Source organism: Pipra filicauda, unplaced genomic scaffold (genome assembly GCF_003945595.2).
Source record: "Pipra filicauda isolate LSUMZ 115617 unplaced genomic scaffold, ASM394559v2 scaffold101_size5749837_pilon, whole genome shotgun sequence".
Lineage (NCBI taxonomy): Eukaryota > Metazoa > Chordata > Aves > Passeriformes > Pipridae > Pipra > Pipra filicauda.
In genome coordinates, this window is record NW_024103452.1 from 3239727 (window position 1) to 3262814 (window position 23088).

Genomic DNA, 23088 nt, shown 5'->3' on the forward strand with positions numbered 1-23088 from the left:
ATCACCATGGATTTAGCTCTATCTTTCATTTTATTTGCAATTTTGTTATTGGACACATGAAGATCTTTAAAGTACCAGTCCTCCTTACTATGCACACTGAAATTAGAACTGGGAGCCTAGCAGTGAGGGTCCAACCGTCCTCTTTAAATAAGAAATTTAATGCTAATTAAGTTGTTGTTTTTTTATAAAATACTTTATTAAGAATAATAAGAGTAAACAAGGTTACAAAAATACCAACTTTATTAACTAATGAAGATGCTGTTAATTACAGAAAATTTGTAATACAAGTTATAACCGCAGTGTTCCCTTTTCATTAGGCATTCAGCAAGTTGCATTTAATGGGAGATTATTTTTCCCTCTTAAATATGAAAAAATACTCTTATCTTACACTAAATTCCACAGGCAGCTCCCTGAAGTTAGATCCCACGCAAAGTAACACCACACATAAATGCCCAAGAGTATGTTTAAAAAGGAACACTGCAAAATTTTAGGGTGAAAACCCATGTTAGTTCCCGCCAGCAGCCCCAACATTCAAAACCAGTAATATACCAGTGCACATGAGGGAGGAAGAAAATAATTGATGAGAAAACAAGGCTAAACAACCAATCCAATAGGCTTCATACAGTCTCCTTGGGGGTTGACTGGTTTACAACCAGCCTTCCAGAAAGATGATGGTAAAGCCTTGACTCCTGCTGCAGTTGCCTTGAAGTAGAGAATCTGTGTGCTTTTCAGTGTCCAAGGATCCATGTGGTTCAGTGCACAGCCGTTGGGAAAAGCACTGAGCAACTCTCAGGTCCCACTCTATTGACAACCCCACTCACTGAATTCAAGGGATATTTTGCCTGAGTAGATTTTGATCCTTGGAGATATATTTGGACCCTCATCTGAAAAGATCAACTCAAGTGAGTAGCTCTGTCAAGTACATTGGCATTACCTGCAGCAGTGGATTGCAGAATTCCTCAGAGAATTTTAATCTTAAACTAGAGAAGAAGATTTCAGCAGTAGCAGCAAAAAATCTAGACCAGTACATTCCCAATGACAACTAAGTTTCTCTGAGGGTCATGAGGTTTATGAGAGAAAAAGAGACAGGGAAAAAAGCTTTTTAAAGGGGAAAATGTTTTCATTAATTAAAGGAAGAAATGTCAGCCAGTTCCAATGCCCAAAGAAGAACAATAATTAAGTTAAACTAACTTCAGTAGCAAAAAAATCAGCTCTTATATCTTAATTCCAAAATTTTATAACCAGATTTTACATTTTTCAGAGACCAAGGATTAATTACAGCATTACAGCAAGGAGAATGAAGATGAAATTCAATGAAGTTTAAGAATGTCCTTAGATAAGAATTTAAGTTCTGTACCCTTTATCCTAATATGAATAAAATCATATTTATGAAGTCCAGATCTCACTGAAGTTAGTAAGAGGTTTTCCAGGAATTTAGATGGGCACAAGATCAGGTTCCCTTGTTGGAGAGAAAAATACTACAACAGTGAAAAAAATATCTATAGCATGTCCTTTCTTAAGAGAATCCTGTAGTTATAACAGTTGCCTGGTACGGTACCATTGGTACCAACAAGAAATATTCACAGGAATAAATGAAGTACAAATTCATTACCACATGTCATTATTCTTCTCTTCCCTTGCTCTTCAGGGTCTCAGGTGCCCTCCATATTGAGATAGGGAGAGCAAAAGTACCTGGTAAGCAAGTGCATACAAACTTGTTAAGTTCTGGAGCATCAACTCTGCACAATTTATTTTACTGAGACACTGCCCAGAACAAACAGGTAAAAATCCTTACACATTGTCTAACAAAAAACAGTATTTTTATCATATATATATATATGTGTGTGATATATATATATAAAAATCACAGTCTTCTGCACAGCAGAAGCTTATAACTAAAATATTTTAGGATTCAATTTTTTTAGATAGACATAACAAAATGCCTGCAAATATAATACAATGAGCACATAACAATTCTTAGAATACAAAGAGTGAACATGAAATTGTATATTTTATCCACATTCTACTTGTGGCAGAAAACAAAACTCACTTGGAGTTTTTTAAAAGTCTCTCTTCAAAAGTTAATCCTTTCTATAAGATATGGTCAGTATATACTTAGTAAGAATACACTCTTCACATACATGGCAATAATTAACTGTAAATACAACTGGCTAAATCCTGCCCTCATTAGGCCTCATAAAGTCTTTGGAGGTGGCCAACACAGACCTAGACAGACTGTCTGTGTAGCATCCACAACCTCGAACCTGCTGTACAGAGAAGTCACATCTTGTCCAATGAGACTATTTACATTGGGAGGAATTGTAGAAGCTCTGCTTGCTGAAAGACTTCTTCCTATGTGCCAGTAGAATCCGCTGGATGCTTGTCACAAATCTCAGCAAGCCAAGCTACTTAAGCACGAGCTGAAACTCATCCCAGTTCACCAGGAGATGTGAAGTCAAAGTGCACTGCTGAAGAAAATTCGGTAAGTCAACACGAGGGTTGGTCTCCCAAGAGAACTCCCCTGAAGTGGTTACTTTCTGCCAGGGCAGAATTCAGCTCTGCGTCTTCTGCATGAAATGTCCTTTTGTATGTCTACACCACGGTGTCAGCTTGGTGGCTATGCAGTTAGACATGATACACATACCCTACTGGAAATGCTACTGGAAGCATTTACAATTTATGCAGCCACAAGTGAAGTAACAGTGTTGTTACTTATGCAATTACATGTACAGTAGTAAAACTAACAATTGTATATATGTTGCATCAGTTTTCCAGAAATTGCAGGGTAATCAGTGCCATCTATAAGAATGTATTGGTACAATACTTCCAGCCATACAACTAAATGCCTAAAGGAGAACAAACCCTTTTCACAGAGGCTGATTTTTTGTTCCCTTTCCCCATCAACATAAAAGGAAATGATGATTCTACATGCAGGCAGGAAACACAAGCTACTAAACTGTTGATGATGTTTTCCATACTATATACAAGATCATATCAATCTGCAATAATTTTATTATCCTGAAAGGAATTATACAGAGGATAGAATTTTGTCCAAATCTAGGTAAGGTTTTAGCAAAGAACTCAAGCCTCTGAAAAACTATTAATGTATAACCTACTTTTCCCAGTCTTAAGTTTCCCAGCCAGGTGCCAAATTTAACTGTTCTTTTTCCTGTTGTAAATACAGAGTTACTTTCATGAAATAACTAGAACCAAGTGAATTTTTAATACTTGTCTGTTGAGAAAGACTTGGGCATATTTGATTGAAATTTATTTTAATGTCCAAAGTCTTCCAGAATTACTTTTCAAACTGTACAAAATGCTGTCTTTAGCATTGGAAATTCAGTTATTTCTGGGTCAAACTTTAAAGAAATGATCAATGGTTTGCTAGTCAAAAAGTGTTTTGAAACATCTATTAGAGGATCACATATACAGTGAAGGAACCAAGTGCAGAACTAAAGTCTATAAGCACTGTTAAAAAAACCGAACTGGTAGTGACTTCTATGAGAACTCTGCTTATGGCAGGCTTGTCAAAGTCCTTCAATAATTAAAAGATTAATTATTAAAGGATTATTTTTTAATAAAATATTGCAATATTTGACCTCTCATAAGGGGGGAAGAGAAATATGATCATATATGCTGTCCTTGACAGTTGCATATATCTCTCAGTAGGTCTTTTGTCATATATGAAGAGAAATATATGGCTCATGGAAAGAATGTGTTAAATAAAACTATAATTTTTTTCTCCTTCTAAGATAATCTGAAGAGCAGCATAAAACAGGTCATATGATCTATTTCTACAGAATCATTTATCATCCAGTAATAGTGTCATTGTGAAATTGTTTACCCATTCAAGTATCTTCAGGAGATATGTCACCATACTTGCATATACTGTAAGTCACTCCAACATTTATAAAACAACACTGATAGACAAACAAAAACACCCATAAATATTAAATGAAGCTCAACAAACTTGACTATCAAGTAGTTAAAAAATTGTTGATCTTTACATTAGACATTAATTCCATGCTGTCCAAAATCTTTCAGTGAAAGTTGTTGAGTTTTTCAGGGTTTTCTGTAGGTCATCATAATCTTGTGTATCCACCGGGAATAATATGAGACTCGAACAAAAATCCCAGGACGATTTCGAATGGCACATCCGCGGCCAGGAACAATGACACCAACAACTATCTTCAGCCTGTTTTGTTCACAAACCAAGGGACCACCATAATCTCGCTAGGAAAAATAAACATAATGGATGTCACTTCTCAAAATGCTTCAAGACATCGCTCCCACCTGTATCCTACTGAGTGGTTTCTTTTGGGGATGACCTTGCTCAATGAACAGGTGATAGTGTTATTCCGCCATAGGATATAAATCAACTTCCAATATCTTTTTCATAGCCAGAACTTATAAGAACCAATGACAAAGCTGCCCTCTGACCCTTTGGTTCTTTTCCATGGAAATTAAATCCTGTGATCCATCTTTACATGTAGTTCAAGAGACTTCAGACTATCAGATCTTATTCACCTCTTTTAGCTACCTGCAAGCTTAATATTTGTTTATGTAAATATAAACCAGATGAGCAGAATGTGAGGTGACTGATAAACATCTTTGTTATGATAACAGGCTCTGCATCCAAGACTACTGACAGAGTCAGGTTAATATCTTTCAGTCAATCATCTTGCAAGGCCCTAGGATGAGAATCTATGTGTACTAGGCATGTGGGAGGATCTCAAACATAATAAAAGGTAATATTTTTTAGACATAGTTTTGAGACATAACTTGTTAAAATGCTCATTATTCTGAACAAATGACACACCTATGCACCAGTTTATGCATTCTGTGAAAATTCGGAGTATGAGCCACTGAGATCAGGATCTTATTTAGCACTACAATACATCCATTCTAAATTAGATTGAAACAATAATTTAGATATATGCAGATACACTTCGGACTTGAACATAGACTCTACAGTTTTTACTTGGGCTAAAGGTACACTGAACCCAGAAAACTAGTTGCAAAACTAGACAGTAAATATTCATATCAGATAGCGAGACATTGTTTAAGAAAATAAAAGTAGACAATTAGCATTGTATTCTCTCCGGATCACCAGAGAAACAACAATGTTTGACCTTTATTTGGTTTGGGGTTTTTTTGACTGATGGCAGAATAGTTCCCACTTGAACAATGAACTATGTCAGTGCCATCGGAGTAGCTCATAAAACAGTTTCAAGAGTGGAGTTTCACCTGTCAATCTGATTTTGTTCCTCTGCCTGTTCTCTGCTAAGGAAAGTAGCTTCAAAGGGGAACTTGGGGAGCAGGAAACCATGCAGCGATTAAGACTGATTGCTAATATTAATTCAGTCCATTCCCCTTGCAGGGGAAAACAAAGTGCAGGATCCCCAGCAGACTTCCATGCAGATGTTTCATTTATAAGCCTTGACAAGCCTAAGACCTCATTTACAATTAAGTATAAAATTCTTATTTTGAAGAAAATACTTTGCAACAAAAAAGTGATCCTGTGGAATATTAATAATAAATGGAAGAGGTCTCAGCTTGATGAACATGATCTCTGTTTTCCATGGTTTGGTAGTACTCTTGGGTAGAGAAAGTTTCACTACATGGTTAACATCAGTATTAGTAAATCAACTATTCTACTCCAGATATTAAATACTTAGTACTGTTCATGACTGCCCTCCATCTAGATATCATTTCATCAGTCAGATTTTCTGCAAAAAAAAATTTATCTTTTCCTGTAATACATTATTTACAACATTTCTTCTCAGATGTCTTTTCTCCATCATCAAAACTAGTCCCAAGCAAAACACCTCTATCAAGCTATATGATCACTGAAGTAGTGATTATATAGCTCCTGTCCTCGCTGACATGTTGCTCAGTCTTGGTTAGAGAGACCAAATGCTCCAGTCTTCTGAGTGATATGAACCTCAAAACATTTTTGTATCTTTCTCCTTCCTTCATAACTTTATCAACTCTGTTGGGTATTAACTCATATATTTTGCATGAAGTTCCCCATCTAACTAAGAAGCTAAATTTGCTCCAGTCTTTTCTTTCTACTCAATCAAAATATATTGCTATTGCTAGCATTCAGGCCACTTCGGCCCTTTCTATACAGAACACAAATTTGTCTCAGACAAGTATAGTGTTCAGTCATATGAGCATATTTAACATTCATGTACATCTTTCACTGGTGTGGTGGCACGGTGAAGTTGAAGCAAAGGAACCTCTTCCTGCAGTCTGGCAGATAATAAAACACTTGTAACACAAATCATTTTCCAATGCAAAAGATGAAAATAATTCTTCATGCATGAGTGTAATACAGAGAGAATAATTATAAAAAACTCCAGTAAATTACTTTTTGGAAAGAAACAGCCAGGTTGAAAGCTCCTAAGAATGTATCAGGAAATGCAATATTTACCTCACAAGGCCCAGCACCGATGGTTTCAGCCACAGCACAGATTTCTGACTCATTCACAGTGATCTTCCCTTTTAGATATTGGTTACATTTCTCGTTTCCCAAAATAAACAGGTTTGCTACTCGGAGCAGGCCATCGTAGTTAACTACTAGGATTGAAAAGAGAATAAAAAATTTATTCTATTTTAGAGGGGAAAAGATAATTTAAGCTGCAGTCTGGATAAACTTACTCATGTAATTTGAGTTATTGTCCTTTCACTGCAGTATTCACATTTTTGTCCATCCCCACCATGCTTTTGTATTTTGGATTTCTTCTATTTTCTACAAATTAGATTTTCAAGGCATTTGTTTGGTTTGCCTGTCTGTTCAGTTCTCTGAGAATATGTGAATAAATTTTTAGTATTAGAATAGAGGGCTAGGTAACTGGGCTTACTCTACAGCTCACCACCAGCTCGCCCTGTCATATCAAAGAAATCAGAAAAAGAGACCCTGAAAATGTTCTCTCTTCCATCAGTGGAGTAAGGATTCTGCTCCCTGCCTTAAACATGAGTTAATGTGTAACAGTGCCTGCCACGGCCCCTGGAAGGACGTGTGACTTGAGAAATTCTGTAGCAGAGTAGAGTTTTTCTCATTCTGTGCTGGCTCAGCTACACTGAATGACTTTGTGCCCGCAAGGGCAGAGCCACAGCCTTGTGTAATCTCCATTCATCAGTGTGAAGGTCAGGAAGCAGGAGCCCTGTGGAGCTTACTCTTGTTCTACATGTTGAAAGACAAGCCCGTACAAGCTGCAAAGATAAATAAAGGGTCTGGACCTGCCCATTCTCTGCACAGCCATCAAAAGAAAACGCCAAGCCTGCTCTCCACTGACTTATTATCCTGTTTTCTTGAAAAAATGGATGTAACACTTCTTCCTTCCCTGACCAGGATTCTGTGAGGATTATAATAAGTAGTGCATAAAATATAATACAAAGTCCTTGGATGACAGATGTTATGTATTTACTGTGTTACATAACTCCACAGCATTGCAAATTCCTTATCAGGTCTGTTAAGCTAAGCTTTCCTGTGATGCTGTGCTCCAGCCCTATGTCCCTGTCCCCCAGACAGCCGATGGCCCCAGAGGACGGCTGATGTGGACATGCTGGGAACATCAAAGGCAGTCATTTGGGAGAGGGCTGGGACAGATTAATTGCCACCCACAAAGAAATGCAGAGTGATGGCTACATGGAAGAGAGACTCAGAATTCCAGTCTAGTTTCTGCCCTGCTTCCAGGACAGCGTGAGTATGTTGCTGCTGCTTACTCAGGGTCTGTGGCAAAACAACATTTGAGCACAGTAAATATTGGAGTAATTATTGTCAACTGGCAGCTATTAACTTTATTATCAACACATAATTAGCCAGATATAGCATTTACCAGACTAAATAAATGTCTGTTCTCCCACATATTTGTATTTTCTTCACACAAAAACTGTGTTTAATAAACACTAGGAAGGTTGCAAAGTCAAGTATTCAAAAGTTAGGAAATACCAGACCTAGGGTTGCCTGTGCATCCCTAGTTCAGTGTCATTGTGTATATTAATAAAGTCTTTGATTACATGTTTCTGTATGAGTTTTTCCACAGGGCGGCCAACTTTGGGATACAGAAGGAGACTGCTCATGATGAACCAGATGAACCAGATTTTTTCAAAAACCAGCTAGCATTCTGCAAAACAGATCTTCTAATTTTTTAACATGTAGATCAATGTTTTTCTCTAGTTCATTCCTTGAAATGTTTGAATCATTTTGCCTGTCACTGAAACAAAAGGATAGACTAGTAGAAAATATTCCATATTAAATGAACTTAGATAAAATGGTCAAAGATTTATAAAACTAGAAAAAAAAAAGAAACTGTATTTTATAACAAGAAGTGTTGGACAACTGTGGCATCAGGCAATACCAGCAGCCTCACCTATAATGACAAGAGGAAGTAAGTTGTCAACGTATTCATTTAGTTTTTAAAAATAGTTTCTTACATCCAGTGTATCCCCATCCATAAACACTGCAACTGGTCTTCTCTGGAATGGTACATCCAGAAATTGGCAATCGGATTATTTCTACAAAATTTGTCAATATAGCAGGTCTGAAATGAGAGACAAAATAATAGATACAATGAATTTTGATCTTCTAAAATGTATCTTAAAAATGGCATTAAGTCTATTATATACCACAGCAATCAAAAACTGTGCCAATTCTTTTTCTTCATTTTTTGTCTTTAAAGAATGTGATGGATTCTTCTACCTAATTTTTGTGCTACAGCTGTTAACTGTCAAAAGATTTCTTGAAATGCTGTCACCACTTTTATGCTATTTAACTTAGGTTTTAATCTTAAAAGTAAGTAATAATGGCATTTCATTTGAATATGTAGTTTTGTTAATCTGGAGAAAGTTTGAAAGCTTGTACATACACAAGGATTTAAGTTACAATCTGGTGCTTATTCTATAAATTAAAACCTTATACTTTGCAACAAACGTGGGTAGAGCCCTTCTCAAATCTTCGTTCGCGAAGCCTAGCCATGAAAACCTTATACTAGTCCATGTGGGCACCTTGTGGGTTGGTTGTTTTTTTTTTTTAAATCTCCCAACAAACCTAAACATGGTTATCAGGAAAAAAAAAAAACTGATATTTCAGAATCTGAGTACTGTAGATGGACCTGTATTTTTGCATATATCAAGTAAAATGTCTTTGAATTGGAAGTTTAGCCCATGGAGACAGCATCTGTAGTACTGGAGATAGCAGAGCAATGAACTTGCAAATCTTATTTAGGAAGAATCTCATCCATCAGATGAAAATCCTGGAATTCACCATAACAACTACTAACCTGCTGAGTTTCAGTAGGACCAAATCTGACCCTGCAGGGCCATATACCAACTGGGAGATATTCCGGACTTGCCTATGCTTCTCCTCTCCCTTTCCTTTGATATTATGGACTCCAAGCCAGGCTTTGTAGTCTTTCAAATCTTTGTACCTAAATGAGACAAAGTTGGTTATGACTTTGCTGAGTATAAGATAAAATAACTCAAAAAACTCTGCTTAATATGATTAGGCTACAAGATCTTAACTAATGCTCTTCAGCAGAAATGGCTTTATGCTGCCAACTGCTATTCCAAAATCAACATGCTTGAATGTAAGTTTTTGGCCTGAAGCCATTACATAATTTTATCTTTAACTGTTACTAAAATCTAATTTTTGTTTCATAATAGTATCCAAACATTTAGATCCTTGGACAGTATGAACCTTTGAACTTTTTGAGATTTGCCCAAGTTTCCTATTTTATTCTGTCAAGTTAAGCAGAGGCATGAGGTTATTCTCATAAAAAGGCAATTGTCTAACCATGACACTTGGAAAACCTATTTATGCTTCTATGTAAAATAGCCAGAGCTCTTTTAGATTTACAACAATAATAACAGAAAATACCAAGGTCCCGTGGGCCTTTTATATTAGAAAAGCAGTATTAAAGCCAAACAGGAGGGAAAATTGCTGCATTTAAGTTGAAGACGTGTTGTGCTAAGTTCCTGAAAATAGATGGATTTTAATATTGCAAAGTTACAGACTACTGTACCGAGAAGGGAAACACTGTCTTGCTGTAAGAACCCACTCCTCCTTTATCAAAGTACCACCACAAATATGCTTATTCCTGGGGGGAAAAAAAGAAAAAAGGTTAAAAAAAAAAAGGAAGGGTATTAATTTCTATATAGTCAAAATGTTAAAGAGTACTTTGCTCCCTACATATTTTTGGTGGTGAAAAGTGGCAGACTTAAAATACACAGAAACATGTCTCTGTCCCTTTGCTGTACAGTTTTAACACTTACAGTAACATGACTTAGGAATGATTTATTCTAATGTGTAAAAACCAGAAAGAAAGACCAATTCAGTTACTCTGTTCATTTAGTGGTTTCAAAGCTGAATTTGTAATAAGAGACCTAATTTAAAATTAAAATTAAATAAAAAATCCCAACAACCTAATTGAGCAAATTCTTTTAACAGAAGCTGGACTCAAACATTCAAGCAAGTCCCCAGACTGCCACCAGATGTAAACAACATTTGGTCATTACTCATGTAAGTATCATTCAAAGCATTGACCTCAAGGTGGAGAGTTCCTACTTGATTACAAGCCCTAGGAGATTTGTGTCCCCACATACTTCAGTTGGAAACAATCTGCAGTGTATGACATCCTACATGTGATTATAGAAAACCTGAAGCATAATATATCAAGTAAAATTAAAGCAATTAGGCATGACAGTTCTTTCAAAAAAAAAAAGATTACTGTGGAATGTAGATTAATTAGTTTCCTTCATTGTGCCTCCAAAATTACATTTATTTTCTGCAGCATTTTGGAAAGGGAATCAGAATTGTCAGCAATTTCAGAAAAGCTTAAAATCTCACAATTTATAAATTCAAATCACACAAATGTTCAAAGCTTTGCAAAGAACTGCTGGATGGATACCAGATTCTATATGGAGCCCAAAGACAGCAGAATAACAAAAACGTTTGATTTTTTTTTTAATTGAATTTGGTTGAGCAGAAAAATATCTGGTCCAAAAGGCTGTAGTCTTTCTAAAATAAAGATTCTCCCCAGTTTTATTATAAAAATGTCACAATCAGGAATATAAATGAGTTTTTTCATGTTATATTTGCATCACTTATTATTTTACTGTACAAGATTTCATCATCTGCTTTAGAAGATTAATTAGTACACTTAGAAAGGTTAACTTCTTATTTAAATATGGGACAAATTTAGAGCTGGTTCCATGACACAGATGAAATCCATCAAAATCTACTTAAATATACTTGATACTAGAATCTGGATTTGATATATAACAAAATTTCGTTGATTAATCTAACATTTAGAGGTGTGCTTTGGTTGCCAAATAAGAATAGTTTCTACGTATCACTAAGTGTTCACCATTCAGACATGGCAATTTCATCTTGAAGTGTAAGTTTTCTTGCAGAAAGTTCTGAAGTCACTAGGATTTTGTTTCAGAAAATATTCTACTTGCTTCCTTGGTAACAATACAAAATAAAGCTACATTTTTATGCCCACATGTAATTGTTCAAAATATATTTTGCTGCTGGAGTATTCCAGGAATCCCTTATTCATAAAAGGATCTGCAATCATTTAAGCACTCATCTATTTCACAGAATTTTGTCACATAGCAAAAAATCCAGGTTCAACTACCCTAATGTTAGCTATTTAAATGTTGGGTACCTAGACATAATTCACCTTACCTGTCTAAAAGTTCCTCAAATATCAAGGCTGCTTCTAAAACAGAACAAAGTTGAACTTTTTCAGAGTGATTTAGCCCACTATCTGGTTACTCAGTCTAGGAATATAGCGATGTTCCTTTAGAAATGTCTTTCTGGACCATTCTCTACACTTCCAGAAAGGAATAGTTCTGATGGGATCTCACAAGATGCAAAGATTACTATGGATGAGAAGAAACCCTGGAACTTCTCTAGCAATGAAGCAATGTAGAAAATATTTTTTTTTATCTTTTCCTTTGTTCTCATGTTTCATTTAAGCAGAATTCAGTGGCCCTGTCTGGAGTCATCACTTGGACTGTATGTGTTTTTCCCCACAGAGGTTAAGAGGCTTTTTACTTTTTTTTTTCCATGATAGAAGATGTAGGCTGATACATGAGATATATCCTGTTATAAATTAATGATTCACACTTCCAGCTGATGAGTTATGAACCAGTGTAATGAACATAGGAAGCAGCAATTCTGTGTTCTGGCTTTTACACAGTAGCAAAGTAAGATTTGCCATAATGCAATACATGTGTTAAACATAAGCTGTACGTGTTGGGTCCTGTTTTACAGAATGAAAAGGGTTTCCTTATAGCTCCTACTTATTTTTTTTTTAATAACAAACAAATTTTAATTGCATGCAATTATATAAGGGGAAAGCTAAATTTGACCTGGGTATAAGTCCTCAATCCTATACTCCGCAACTAAATGCTCTAATGTCACAGTGAAAATGTCATGAAATTCAGCTTTTTCCTAACGGTCTTTAAAATAAACAATTTAGTGCTGAATGCTAAACCAATGTTATGAAAACATCTGCAGTAATTGAAAGAGTAGAACACTATGAATGCTTTACAAGTTCATGCGGCTAAGTTAGTAATAATGAACATATAAAATACTTCACTAGCAGGGTTCATACTATGGCATCATCTGACATCACAGGAATCCTGTTTCTCTGCTTTTACAGAATTTAACTGCAATGTAGAATTATTCTTAATATGTTCAACATTTTCTACAATTCCGAAACAAATGTCCTATTAGATGTATTGTCCTTCTAAGCAAAGTAATAATTACCTGTAGGTCAAACTAACCACCCATCCTTCGTTAGTTTGTGTTGGGATTCCATTTACAACTCTCAAATGTTTTGTTGAGGCACAAGGAATGGTAGTATCTGAAAGCAGGTCCAGAGATCACATTTTACTAAAAACAGCGGTAGGAAACCTGCGCAGTTGCACATAAGGGCCACAAGAAGATCAATATTTATTACGGATTAACTTCCCTATGCTAATGAAATATATTTCTAAACCACGAAAACTACTTCAATGAAGCTGAGTATGTCTATATAAATATCCACAGGGAATATAAAATACATGCATTTAAATAGTTTTTTTGAGATTTATGTAGTTAAAAAGCAAACATTGTAAGTCACTACCAAATCTTACCACTGGTAAGACATAACAGTGAAAATAGATAAAGGAGTGCAATAGAGTTGTTCCCCATTTTCGTCTGGTAAAAGCAATTTTGCTCAGGCTATATGTTTTTTTTTATAACTTTAACTGATCTTTACTTGTTTCCCAATTGGAAAGAAATGGTTAGTCTTAGAGGATACAGTCATGCATTGCACAGTATAAACACAAACTTACTTACCATCCAAGCTGGTTGTAGTAGGAGTTGTATCACCTTCACCTAGACAGACACATATGATAACCATAATACAAAATTAAAACGCATTTAAAAATTTAATAGAGTAAAAATCAACAGCAAATGGCATATTGTTAACTTTAATGATACACCAGGTTTTAAACTTCAATGATTTCTTTAGTACAATTAAGTAAGAACTAACAAGAAGGCAGAATTTTATCCCAACAGAATGAAATAAGAAATAAACATTTTGCAATAGGACTTGTAAGCATTTTTCTACTTGGCTGAATTCTGAATACATCAGGCTGCCTATCATGTTCAATTTACATGTTTTATTCAAACAAGCAAATGCTGAAAAATGAAGTTGTGACTTTTCTACAAGCTTTGAGGAACTATTGAAGTCATGTGATTAAATCCAAATCAGACCAAAATAAATTCTAGTTTCCTTAATAACATTTGAAACTTCAAAAGTCCTTCTATGTCTCCTATCAACAAAAAACTTATCCTTACCAAAATGTGTTCCCCAAAATCTGGTTCAGTTCTTCCATTAAGTCCAAGTAAAAAAAAAAAGCAGTTACAAAAAGGTTCCTTAACCTTCACTTAAAGTTTTTGCCTTCAGTAAAGTCTACAGAGTGACCCAGCGCATTGAGCTGGAAGCACAGTGGAGGTACAGGTGTAGCTACTGAAAATTTGCACAAGCAAAATTTAAACAGTCTCATCCAACTAGACTTCCACCATTAAGCAAATACATATATATAGACCCACATATATATGTATATATATATATACACATGTATATGTATATGTATGTATAAAATATAAAGGTATAGAGTTATATACATAGTTTAATTTATATACATATAAATATATACACATATATACATATGTGTATATATATGTGTGTGTGTATATATATATATGTAATGAAGTCTGAATAGACCAGTTAAAGGCACCAAGTAAGTTAATTGGGAAACTGTCAGAATTTTTTCTGTACTTGTTAAGCTGGTTATAAGTAAATTCCTTAGGAATTCATAGATTCAGATAATGAACACAGAATAAGTGAACAAAAAGTATATTTCTTCAGCTGTTTTTTTTAATTTACATTGACACAAATAACCTTTTGCACAGTTTGTTTACTCCTCTCATAGATGCCAAAGCATCACCTGAGACTTCAAATATCACTTTTTTAGAGAGGCAGGAGTTCAGACTATTGAGGAAATGCAGCAGATTGCCACTAGGAATGAGTGTAACATTATCCTTAACCTCTAGAGATCACAGACGTATTCAAAAGCCTGATTTATCATTTAAGTGTTCTCCCAGGATACACAGCAAAGTAATTTAGAAATAAGAATTGAAGAGAAAGATTTTGAACATAAATATGAATTGTGCATTTTTCAGCATAAAACTGTCTTTTCCCACTTATGGTCTGTTTGTTACTGAGTTCCCTCAGATTTTTAATTCTATTAAAATTTAATTAAAATTTAATTCTATTCTCAGATTTTTTTAAGCTATTTAGATTTAAACATTCAACTTTGGGGGTGTTATTTTCCTGATTCTTGCCAGGAGTTAAATCCTCCCAGAAACATCTGAAAGCAGAATCTAATCTGTATAGCACATATATACATATGTGAGTTATACATAGTGAGTTATCCTAACTTTACAAATGCAGATACACAAAGAGACTCTGAAGCTTGTAGTTTAGAAGATAACTCTCCCTGGGTTTCTTGAGGCCACAGCCAGCATTCTGACCACCAGACAATTCTTTGTCTCCGTCCAGCCCTCATTCAATAGCTAGATCTGCTGGAAAATGTTTGACCATCTGTAATAGCCCTTTTGTGCTCCTGCTGCATAAATAAGCCTTGAAATCTCCAAGCTGGTCAAGGAAAAGAACCCCTTGTTCATATATTGCACAAGCAGCTTCTGTCTGCTCCTTCTCAGTCACGCACAATTGATTCTTGATAGAATCACACATTTTCCACTGCCACAAAGTGACAATGGAAAGGTGTGCATATGCCTGTGAAACCATGGCTTTACTGGGACAGCACAGCTGACAATGCCAGAGGCATAGCAAGTACTCACATCGAGAAATAGGGCAGTAATCCCAGGGAACAAGAGGATCATCTGTGTAACACCAGGGACCATGAAAATCATCATCTGGATTGCGGCAATAGTTTTTCTTCAGTTTACTAACATCTGGTTCTCTGAATATTTGTATATGCCTACAGGGAAAAAAAATTCAAAGTGCTGAAAAGCTTTATACTATAGCCCAAATTTTCAAAGGTTAAATGTTGCTTTGCTCCACATTGTACTATTAGCTGATTGAGAAGCCTACAGGTCAGGGTTTAGGGCTGGTTAAAATCAAAGGGAAGACGAGACACAAATATTTGGTGGATCTGGGTCCAAGTTTCCTCTGGTTGGTATTTTAAGCACAGTGTGCACTAGACAGCTGTGAGGTTTCTAGATCTCCCAGTCAAGCTAAAATCTCTAGATACCCTCAGGAGGGACTGTTACACTGATTGGAAGGGTGCCTGTGATGTCCTCAGCAAACCTGCAGTCCTCTCTGGGGAGCACAGGTACCTTCTCCTTGCAGGTTAACAGCACAAGGGAGTGTTGAATCTGCAAAGATGAATCATAGGCAAAGGAAGGGCAAACTAAGAAAGTTAGCAAGGCTGAACAGCAGGTAAGCAGAAGGATGAATGGCTCAAACAAACTGCAGTGATAGGTCACCTAAATTGCTTCTACGTGGGGCACTTTAAAGGGGAAATTTTGGGGTCACAATCTGAAGCAGAGAAATCTGTTTATTTCTGACTTGCCAGACACAAGGATATAGGCTTCCCTGGTTACAGCTGTACTGCTCTTTTAGTTCATTACCAACCACGTATGCTGCCTCTAGTACATCCATAACCAGAGAAACTGTTGCAGTGAGACAGATAACTCCCCAAAGAAGTTCCGAGATGGAAAATGTGTGGGAGTAAGAAAATCAAGGCTGATCTGTGCTCAATTAAATGAATGCAATTGCATCAAGCATCCAGTAGGTTTATGCTATCTCATTCTAACTGAAGACTTATCAGGTTTCTCAGAAGGCATGATCTTAAACCTCTGCTTCCCTTACATGGACAGCACACTGGAATATGCATCCTCTCTCTTAACATCTGTGGGGAAAAACACATGCAGTTCAAGTGATGATTCCAGACAGGGCCACTGAATTCTGCCTTTTACAATACAGCTTTCCCAAAGGCTGACTTGCTGACTTACACACTGTCCTGACTAACAATAACATCAGCAGAAGGAAACAGGGACAGCCAGATTACAAAGGAAAATAGTGCCCAATATGTTGGTCACTACGACTCAACAACAAGTACCAAAGCCAATATTGGCATATTTGCATGAGCCTCAGAAACCAAAGGAAAGTGAAGGAGAAACTGTTTCCATCAGGGCCACTAGTGTGTGTGATATCTCATACATAGCAAAATTTTAGATAAATCCCTTATTTTGTACTTCCTGCTGATTCATTTTACTTCAACAAATAAATTAAAGTAACTTGCCATTTCCACTACTTGAATATGAAGCCGAAGTAATGATAAACAACAGAAATTACAAGTCTTTTTAATGGCATTTGATGTCAGTGTCATTAAACTGTAGATTCAAGATTCAGTTTCAGGCAGCAAGGGACATTAGGTGGTTTCAAGTCCAACCTCCTCTTTGAAGCAGTGTAAGCTATGAGATTAGGTTGATGAGATAATAATTTCCTGCCTCGTTCCTGCTGTCGTCTCATTGCACAAAACTTTTGAGGACAAAGATGGGGTAAAACAAGCCAGTAAACTAAACACTAAGAAACATCCCAAAGCCTGCAATTAGTGGTTAGCTGGAACAAAGTCATGTTGTGTAACGTATTTAAACACGAAGAAAAAAGAAAAAGATAAAGATTAAAAAAAAATAATACTAAAAACTCCAGGGCATAAGGACCTGCTTTAGAATCACTGCAGATGAGAAAGAGTTGTCATTTGGAGGCAGTATTTATTCAGGACTCACTGAACCATCTCTTCCTGTTTCATATGTACACACCTACGTAAGTCTTCAATATTTTTGTCCCATGTGGAGCAAGTTAGCCCAAATCTTGTCTTGGATAGATTCCCCATGTAACTCTTGCCATTGCCACGATAACAATCTGAAAAAAAGAATGTTGAGTCAAAAAAGTAGCGGGTGATTGTGCAACACTGAGAAGAAAACTCTTCCTTTCCATCAGTAATTCAAATTACTAAAGACAAGTGTTCCATTTAGCAAATGTTATATAATATAAATCAGAAAATTGTATAAATCAATTCAGAAAGAAAATGGGAAAAAGTTTTCAAATTTTAAATTCTGTCTTACTTAGATAAACTGGGAAAATTTCTTTTTTAAATAGTTTGTTTATGATTAATTTAGAGAGGTCACATAGAATATCCTAAAAGTTGTTAGAAGCTGGGTTATACAAAACAAAGCAAAAATGCTCCCCTATTCCTCCCTCCTCAAAAAATAGGCACTCAGCCTACTTGAAATAGCCTAGCTCTGTGTAGGTTCTGGATACTGGCAACTGTGTATAATCCTAGACTTAAGTAATACTTCAGCAAAATCGAAAAAATCCACATGACTTTCATTTTAATGTAATTCAAAAACTTGCCTGTTCGCTCCAGCAGAAGTCATGTTTAATTCATAAGCTTTTATCACAAGCCTTTTTGAGACTTTTCAAGATGATTGTTTAAAATTATCACTACTATAAAGACTTTTTGCATAAAGCATTTAATTTCATATTCATCAGTAATTTTACTTTTTGATAATTGATACTTTACAAGAAATACAAAATGAAAGTAAAAGTTTAATCCTTTCTCTGATATAATTCTTGCAACTGCAACTTTTTCAAATTTACAAGAAAAATTGTCTAAAATTTAAAGATGGAGATGTTAATGCAGCCTGCTGTAGGGTAATAGGTCTGAAGTCTTAGCCTCAGTTATGATTGACATCAGTTCTCAGGATACAATAATACTCCTTAGAGTAATACCAAGACTTCATGGGAAAAACATTTGCATGAAGACTCAAGAGTGGAGCTCACAAGCAAAGGTATCTAAGAGAATCAATTCCTTTTAGACAAGGAGGGACATACGAAAAAAAAACCCAACAACAAAACCAAAAAAAAACCACAAACAAACAAACAAACAAATCCACAACTTTTGGTGGCCTCATGTGCAATTACAGAAGGACTGTGAACCAAGGAAATCATCTCAGCTCTGGCAAAAGGCCTTTCAAACTAAGAAAGCTAAAGACAGTGGAGCAGATACACAGATTCACCTTGTCTAAAAGTCAGATCCAATAGCAAATCTTTGCTGCAGCTTTCCCTGCTGGAATCGAAAACTGAACTGAGAAATGAATCTCATTTACACCACGATGAATCCCAAGTATGCAAAGAAAGCCAAAGCAGAACCACACAGGTGTAATACAGATCAACTTCTCCAGCTTTCAAGCCTGTCTATCTGCTGTTTGGAACAGTACAGCATTCATTTAAAATCACGTTATCACCCTTTCCTCTGTTACCTTGTTCATTTGATACATCGCACTTAGGAATCTGGGAGCAATAACCAATACGGATGTTTGGGTCAGTGGTAAAACACCAGGGTGACTCAGATCCATCTGGATTTCGGCAGTAGTTCTCCCTCAAATCCCTATAAAAATAAATATGTTAGCTCACAGCAGGGATAACTTAAACCCATTGATGCATTCCATTGTTTTTTATTATGAGTTAACAATTATATAAACTCCTTCAGGTCTCTGTGTTACTGATCACTGTCAAGTGCAAGGAGATGAGGAGTCAGTAAGAACACGGTGTCCAGAAAAATATAGTAATTGTAATAAGAATATGTTCATGGGAATTTATTTTCAGCAGACATATGTTTTGACTGGATACAAGATTTCACTTGAAGATTAACAATATCTTCAATATAGCTTATTTTTATTCAGGATTCTCCATCAAAATTTGCATGCAACTGACATTTGGATACACCTGCAATCCATTACAAGTGCTTTTAAATACAAACATTACCAAAGTGCTTAAAATTCCCTGTATTTTGAATGGTTCTACTGAGTTTAGAGAAAGAAGAGTCCTGTAGACTATCAGTGACTCGTTTAAGAAACTGAATCTTGGAAAATAAAAAAAAGTATGTTGAAATTCTATACAGCTGTTACCTTTAAAATAAAAGTTAGTCACAAGGGAACATCTTTAAATGTCTTTCACAGCTTGCATGAAATAGTCAAACCTCTTAAATGTAAGTTTTATTTTCCCATCTCCTGACAGTTTTTGCCATATTCTGTGCATCTCCATATTTCACTGTATTTTTCCATCTGCAACACTTACTGATAACAGACTATGGAAAGAATGGGCCTAATACTGTAATTCTTACTGATATCTACCCATCAGTAAAGACATTTAGTACAAACTGAGCTGTGGCTCCATGCTGGTCAGCAAGGTTTCTTCTATACTCAGTTAAAAAAGTACTGAAACAACATTACTAAGGTATCTGTTTAAAATTAATAGATCATTCACATCCTGGGAAGTTTTGAACTGCACAGAAATGTTTGATGATCAGTGACCCCTCAAGTGAAAGCAGTCCTATTGATGCAAGTACTGTTAGTAATGAGACAGAAAAAGGACTTAAAATATAGAAAATAAAAGAAATGCTGTCAAATATTATAAATGTTAGTACTGAGAAGAAGTTTACACTTAGGTAATATTTAGGATATATTGAGTTAAAGTCAGCAATCAAAGTGTGAACAAGTATTTAATTCCATGAAAGAAAAATGGTGATAATGTACCAGCACTATTGGGATTCAGGTCTCAGTCTGGAAAACATCCAGACACTTAAAATCATGCTTGAAGAAAAAGTTCATAAAAACCCCTAGGGTTTCACACAAGTTTGTCTAGAACTACTATTTTGAGATCTGAAGAACTGATTTTCCCATGTTCAAATGGTTTTCAGCATCAGCAAGTCGAGTGAATGCATCAGGATGCAGAACAGGGACAGGGACCCTATGGCTTACTTCAGTGTTATGACTTTTTAAACATTTTAAAACTAAACTCTTTTCCCACTGCAGTGATAGTACCTACACATCTCTACTCACTTGCATTTGAAGTTCTCAGGAGTGATGTTGTGCTGGTGAGGAAACTGAGAGTCCCATCTCTGGCATTGAATTCCACTCCATATGGTGCTGACTGTGCCACGGTAACCCTCACCTTGGCCCTGGATGCATGTTGAAGTCTCAGCTGCTGCCTCTGTGCTGTTCATGATGCTTTCATCTGCAGACCCAGAGAATAAATGCTATTTCACTCTCTTAAGACTGGCTGAGGATGTCAGGTTTGAACTCTACTTTGCAGTTCAAATCATGACAATTGGAGTTCTTTGGTGAAATTGCTGAGGTGATTACAGAATAATTTTCTCCTCTTCACATTTACAACATCCACAAAATCAAAGTGCTAGACCTTATGCTACTTTATCCACTTGCATGCAGAGAACCTGCAACATTTAATAGCTTTTTTTCTGTGAGACACCTGGCCTATGTTCTGTCATGGAAGGTCAGAAGATATTCCTGATTACTTTTTCCTGTTCAGCAAATATCTTCTCATTTGCTTAGCTTTACAAAACTGAGTGACCACCCACGTGTGCACTGTTACACATGTTAATACATATTTATAGTAATAAAATACAATTGATTTTCTCTAATGAATTCACAGAATATCAAATCACAAGAAAAAAGGCTGCAGATAAAAAATTAAAGCAAAAATAAATCCTATTATAGAGAAAAGTACTAACTTCTTGAAGTGTCGGGGGTTTTGTGCCTCATATGGTTTAAAGAGGGGAAAAAGTCCAGTTTTTAAAATCAAAGATCAGTATGCTCTACAGAGAGAAAAATGCTTTAAAGACTAACAAATTCAAGAGACTCAAGATCTTTTACAGATGTTGATATACTCTGTACTCACCTGGTGTGGGCTGTCTTGAACTAAATTCAGAAAAACAGTGGTTTTCAAATGACTCATTCACATAACTTGAAAGTCTCTTTTTATTTCTTATGCAATTTTCATAATTGCAAATTAATGGCACAGATATTGCATCAGATATATACGAAGCAGTACAAAACAAAATACCCTGCAGTGAAAGCAACACTTCTACAATGTCCCCAAAGGTTCCCAATACAATATTTCTGTAAGTAACTGCCCATTTATTGGTAATTTATATTGTTCACAAGACTAATTTCATAAATTACTTTAAAAGTATTAGTTGCTCACAATAAGTATGTTAATAAAGTTTTTTAACTAGTTTTCTTCAAATGGTCCAGTGAATAGAAAATATTTGTGTGCTACTCATAATATACTTCACTCCTGGTAACTTGAGCCAGTTCTATGAACTTAGAGAGAATATGGATCTTAAGGAAACCAAATGTCATAACAGATGGTTTTGGCTGATTTGCTGACTGATCTTTGATGTTAAAGATCACTTCCCTGTCAAATGATAACATCAAGTTGTGTAGTTGAATTATACATTTATCCACGCATCCCTTTTTCTCTTCATCTGGTTGATGTTTTCAAACCAGTATTTCATGGTCAAATTCATTTCCTGTCCTTCCTTCCCAAGGCACTTTTTCTCCAAATGTTGTCCTGTTTCAATGCGATTGTGAGTTCCAAGCTCATTCCAAAGTCAAAAGGATGTGGCACTGCAAGTATCACAAGTAGGCTTCTGCAGGCTGACAAATGTGCTCTTTCTAGTGGATTCATCAAATAGACTTGCAGCTAGTAACTATATTTTTAGTTTTTATAGATTACTTTTTAAATAATTGAACTACAAAGAGATGAATTCATACAACTAATAGAAATAAATAGATGCATATTTCAGTTTTCCATCATAAATAATATATAAAACATATTGGAATTATATTCTAAAATAGCTCCTAAACTGATTGGAGTGGACATTGCTATGCCACATTCAAATATATATTAGTCTTTTCAAAAAATACATGCAAATGTAAGAGATGTAGTGAATAACCTGGGGAGGGAAGAGTTTCCTAATATGAGAAATTTCAGCATAAATCCTGTTTTCATATTATTTTGTAAGTAAATTAATTAACTATAACTACATAACTCCAGCAAAAAGTCTTCTTAAATAATACTACTAATATGGCACAACAAAAAATCAACCTAATAAAAGCTGTTGCAAATACCAGAAGTGTTGTATGCACCAGAAGTTACTATTTCAACTGTAATGAACTATATAGTACATATGCTGTGTACTCAGTCATACTAGTGAAAAAATAATTGGGTTGGTGTTTAGATATCATTGTGTGGGCCTGGGTTTTTTAAATCACGTGCGTGAAATGAAGTAAGTAATGAACCAATTGATTTAAGTAAGGCCATAGTCACTTTGTAGAGCATTCCTGCTTGTACATTGACAGATGCACAGCTTATTGTCAAACCTTACACTGCATGTCTGGACAGTGACCTCTACCTGTAGATCAGATTTTACAGTTTGTCCATGTCAAAATGTCCTACGTAAAGGCACCAGACAAACTTAATTTTCACATTGCCATGAATACTTGCACAGCCAAGCCACCTCAGGAAAGACTTACATTATAATGACTAAGAAAAAAATTATTTCAAAATCTACAACGTGATTATCTGCTGCTACTTTGTGGCAGCTCTCAATAAGAATTCCAGTAAT

At 35.7% G+C, this 23088-nt stretch overlaps 1 protein-coding gene across 1 annotated transcript in view; it reads right to left on the reverse strand.

Moving 5' to 3' along the window:
• Window positions 1–242: 242 nt before the first annotated feature.
• HGF (hepatocyte growth factor) overlaps window positions 243–23088 on the reverse strand; it is a 58944-nt gene continuing 36098 nt past the window's right edge. Inside the window, exons 9-19 of the mRNA XM_027711479.2 lie at window positions 20501–20675; window positions 18920–19047; window positions 17417–17519; window positions 15431–15570; window positions 13358–13396; window positions 12785–12881; window positions 10029–10103; window positions 9288–9434; window positions 8443–8549; window positions 6437–6582; window positions 243–4233 (exon numbers count right to left, since the gene is read on the reverse strand). Coding sequence (XP_027567280.1) covers window positions 4063–4233; window positions 6437–6582; window positions 8443–8549; window positions 9288–9434; window positions 10029–10103; window positions 12785–12881; window positions 13358–13396; window positions 15431–15570; window positions 17417–17519; window positions 18920–19047; window positions 20501–20675 — 1328 coding nt within the window. The 3' untranslated portion in view covers window positions 243–4062. The remainder of the gene's footprint in view (window positions 4234–6436; window positions 6583–8442; window positions 8550–9287; window positions 9435–10028; window positions 10104–12784; window positions 12882–13357; window positions 13397–15430; window positions 15571–17416; window positions 17520–18919; window positions 19048–20500; window positions 20676–23088) is intronic.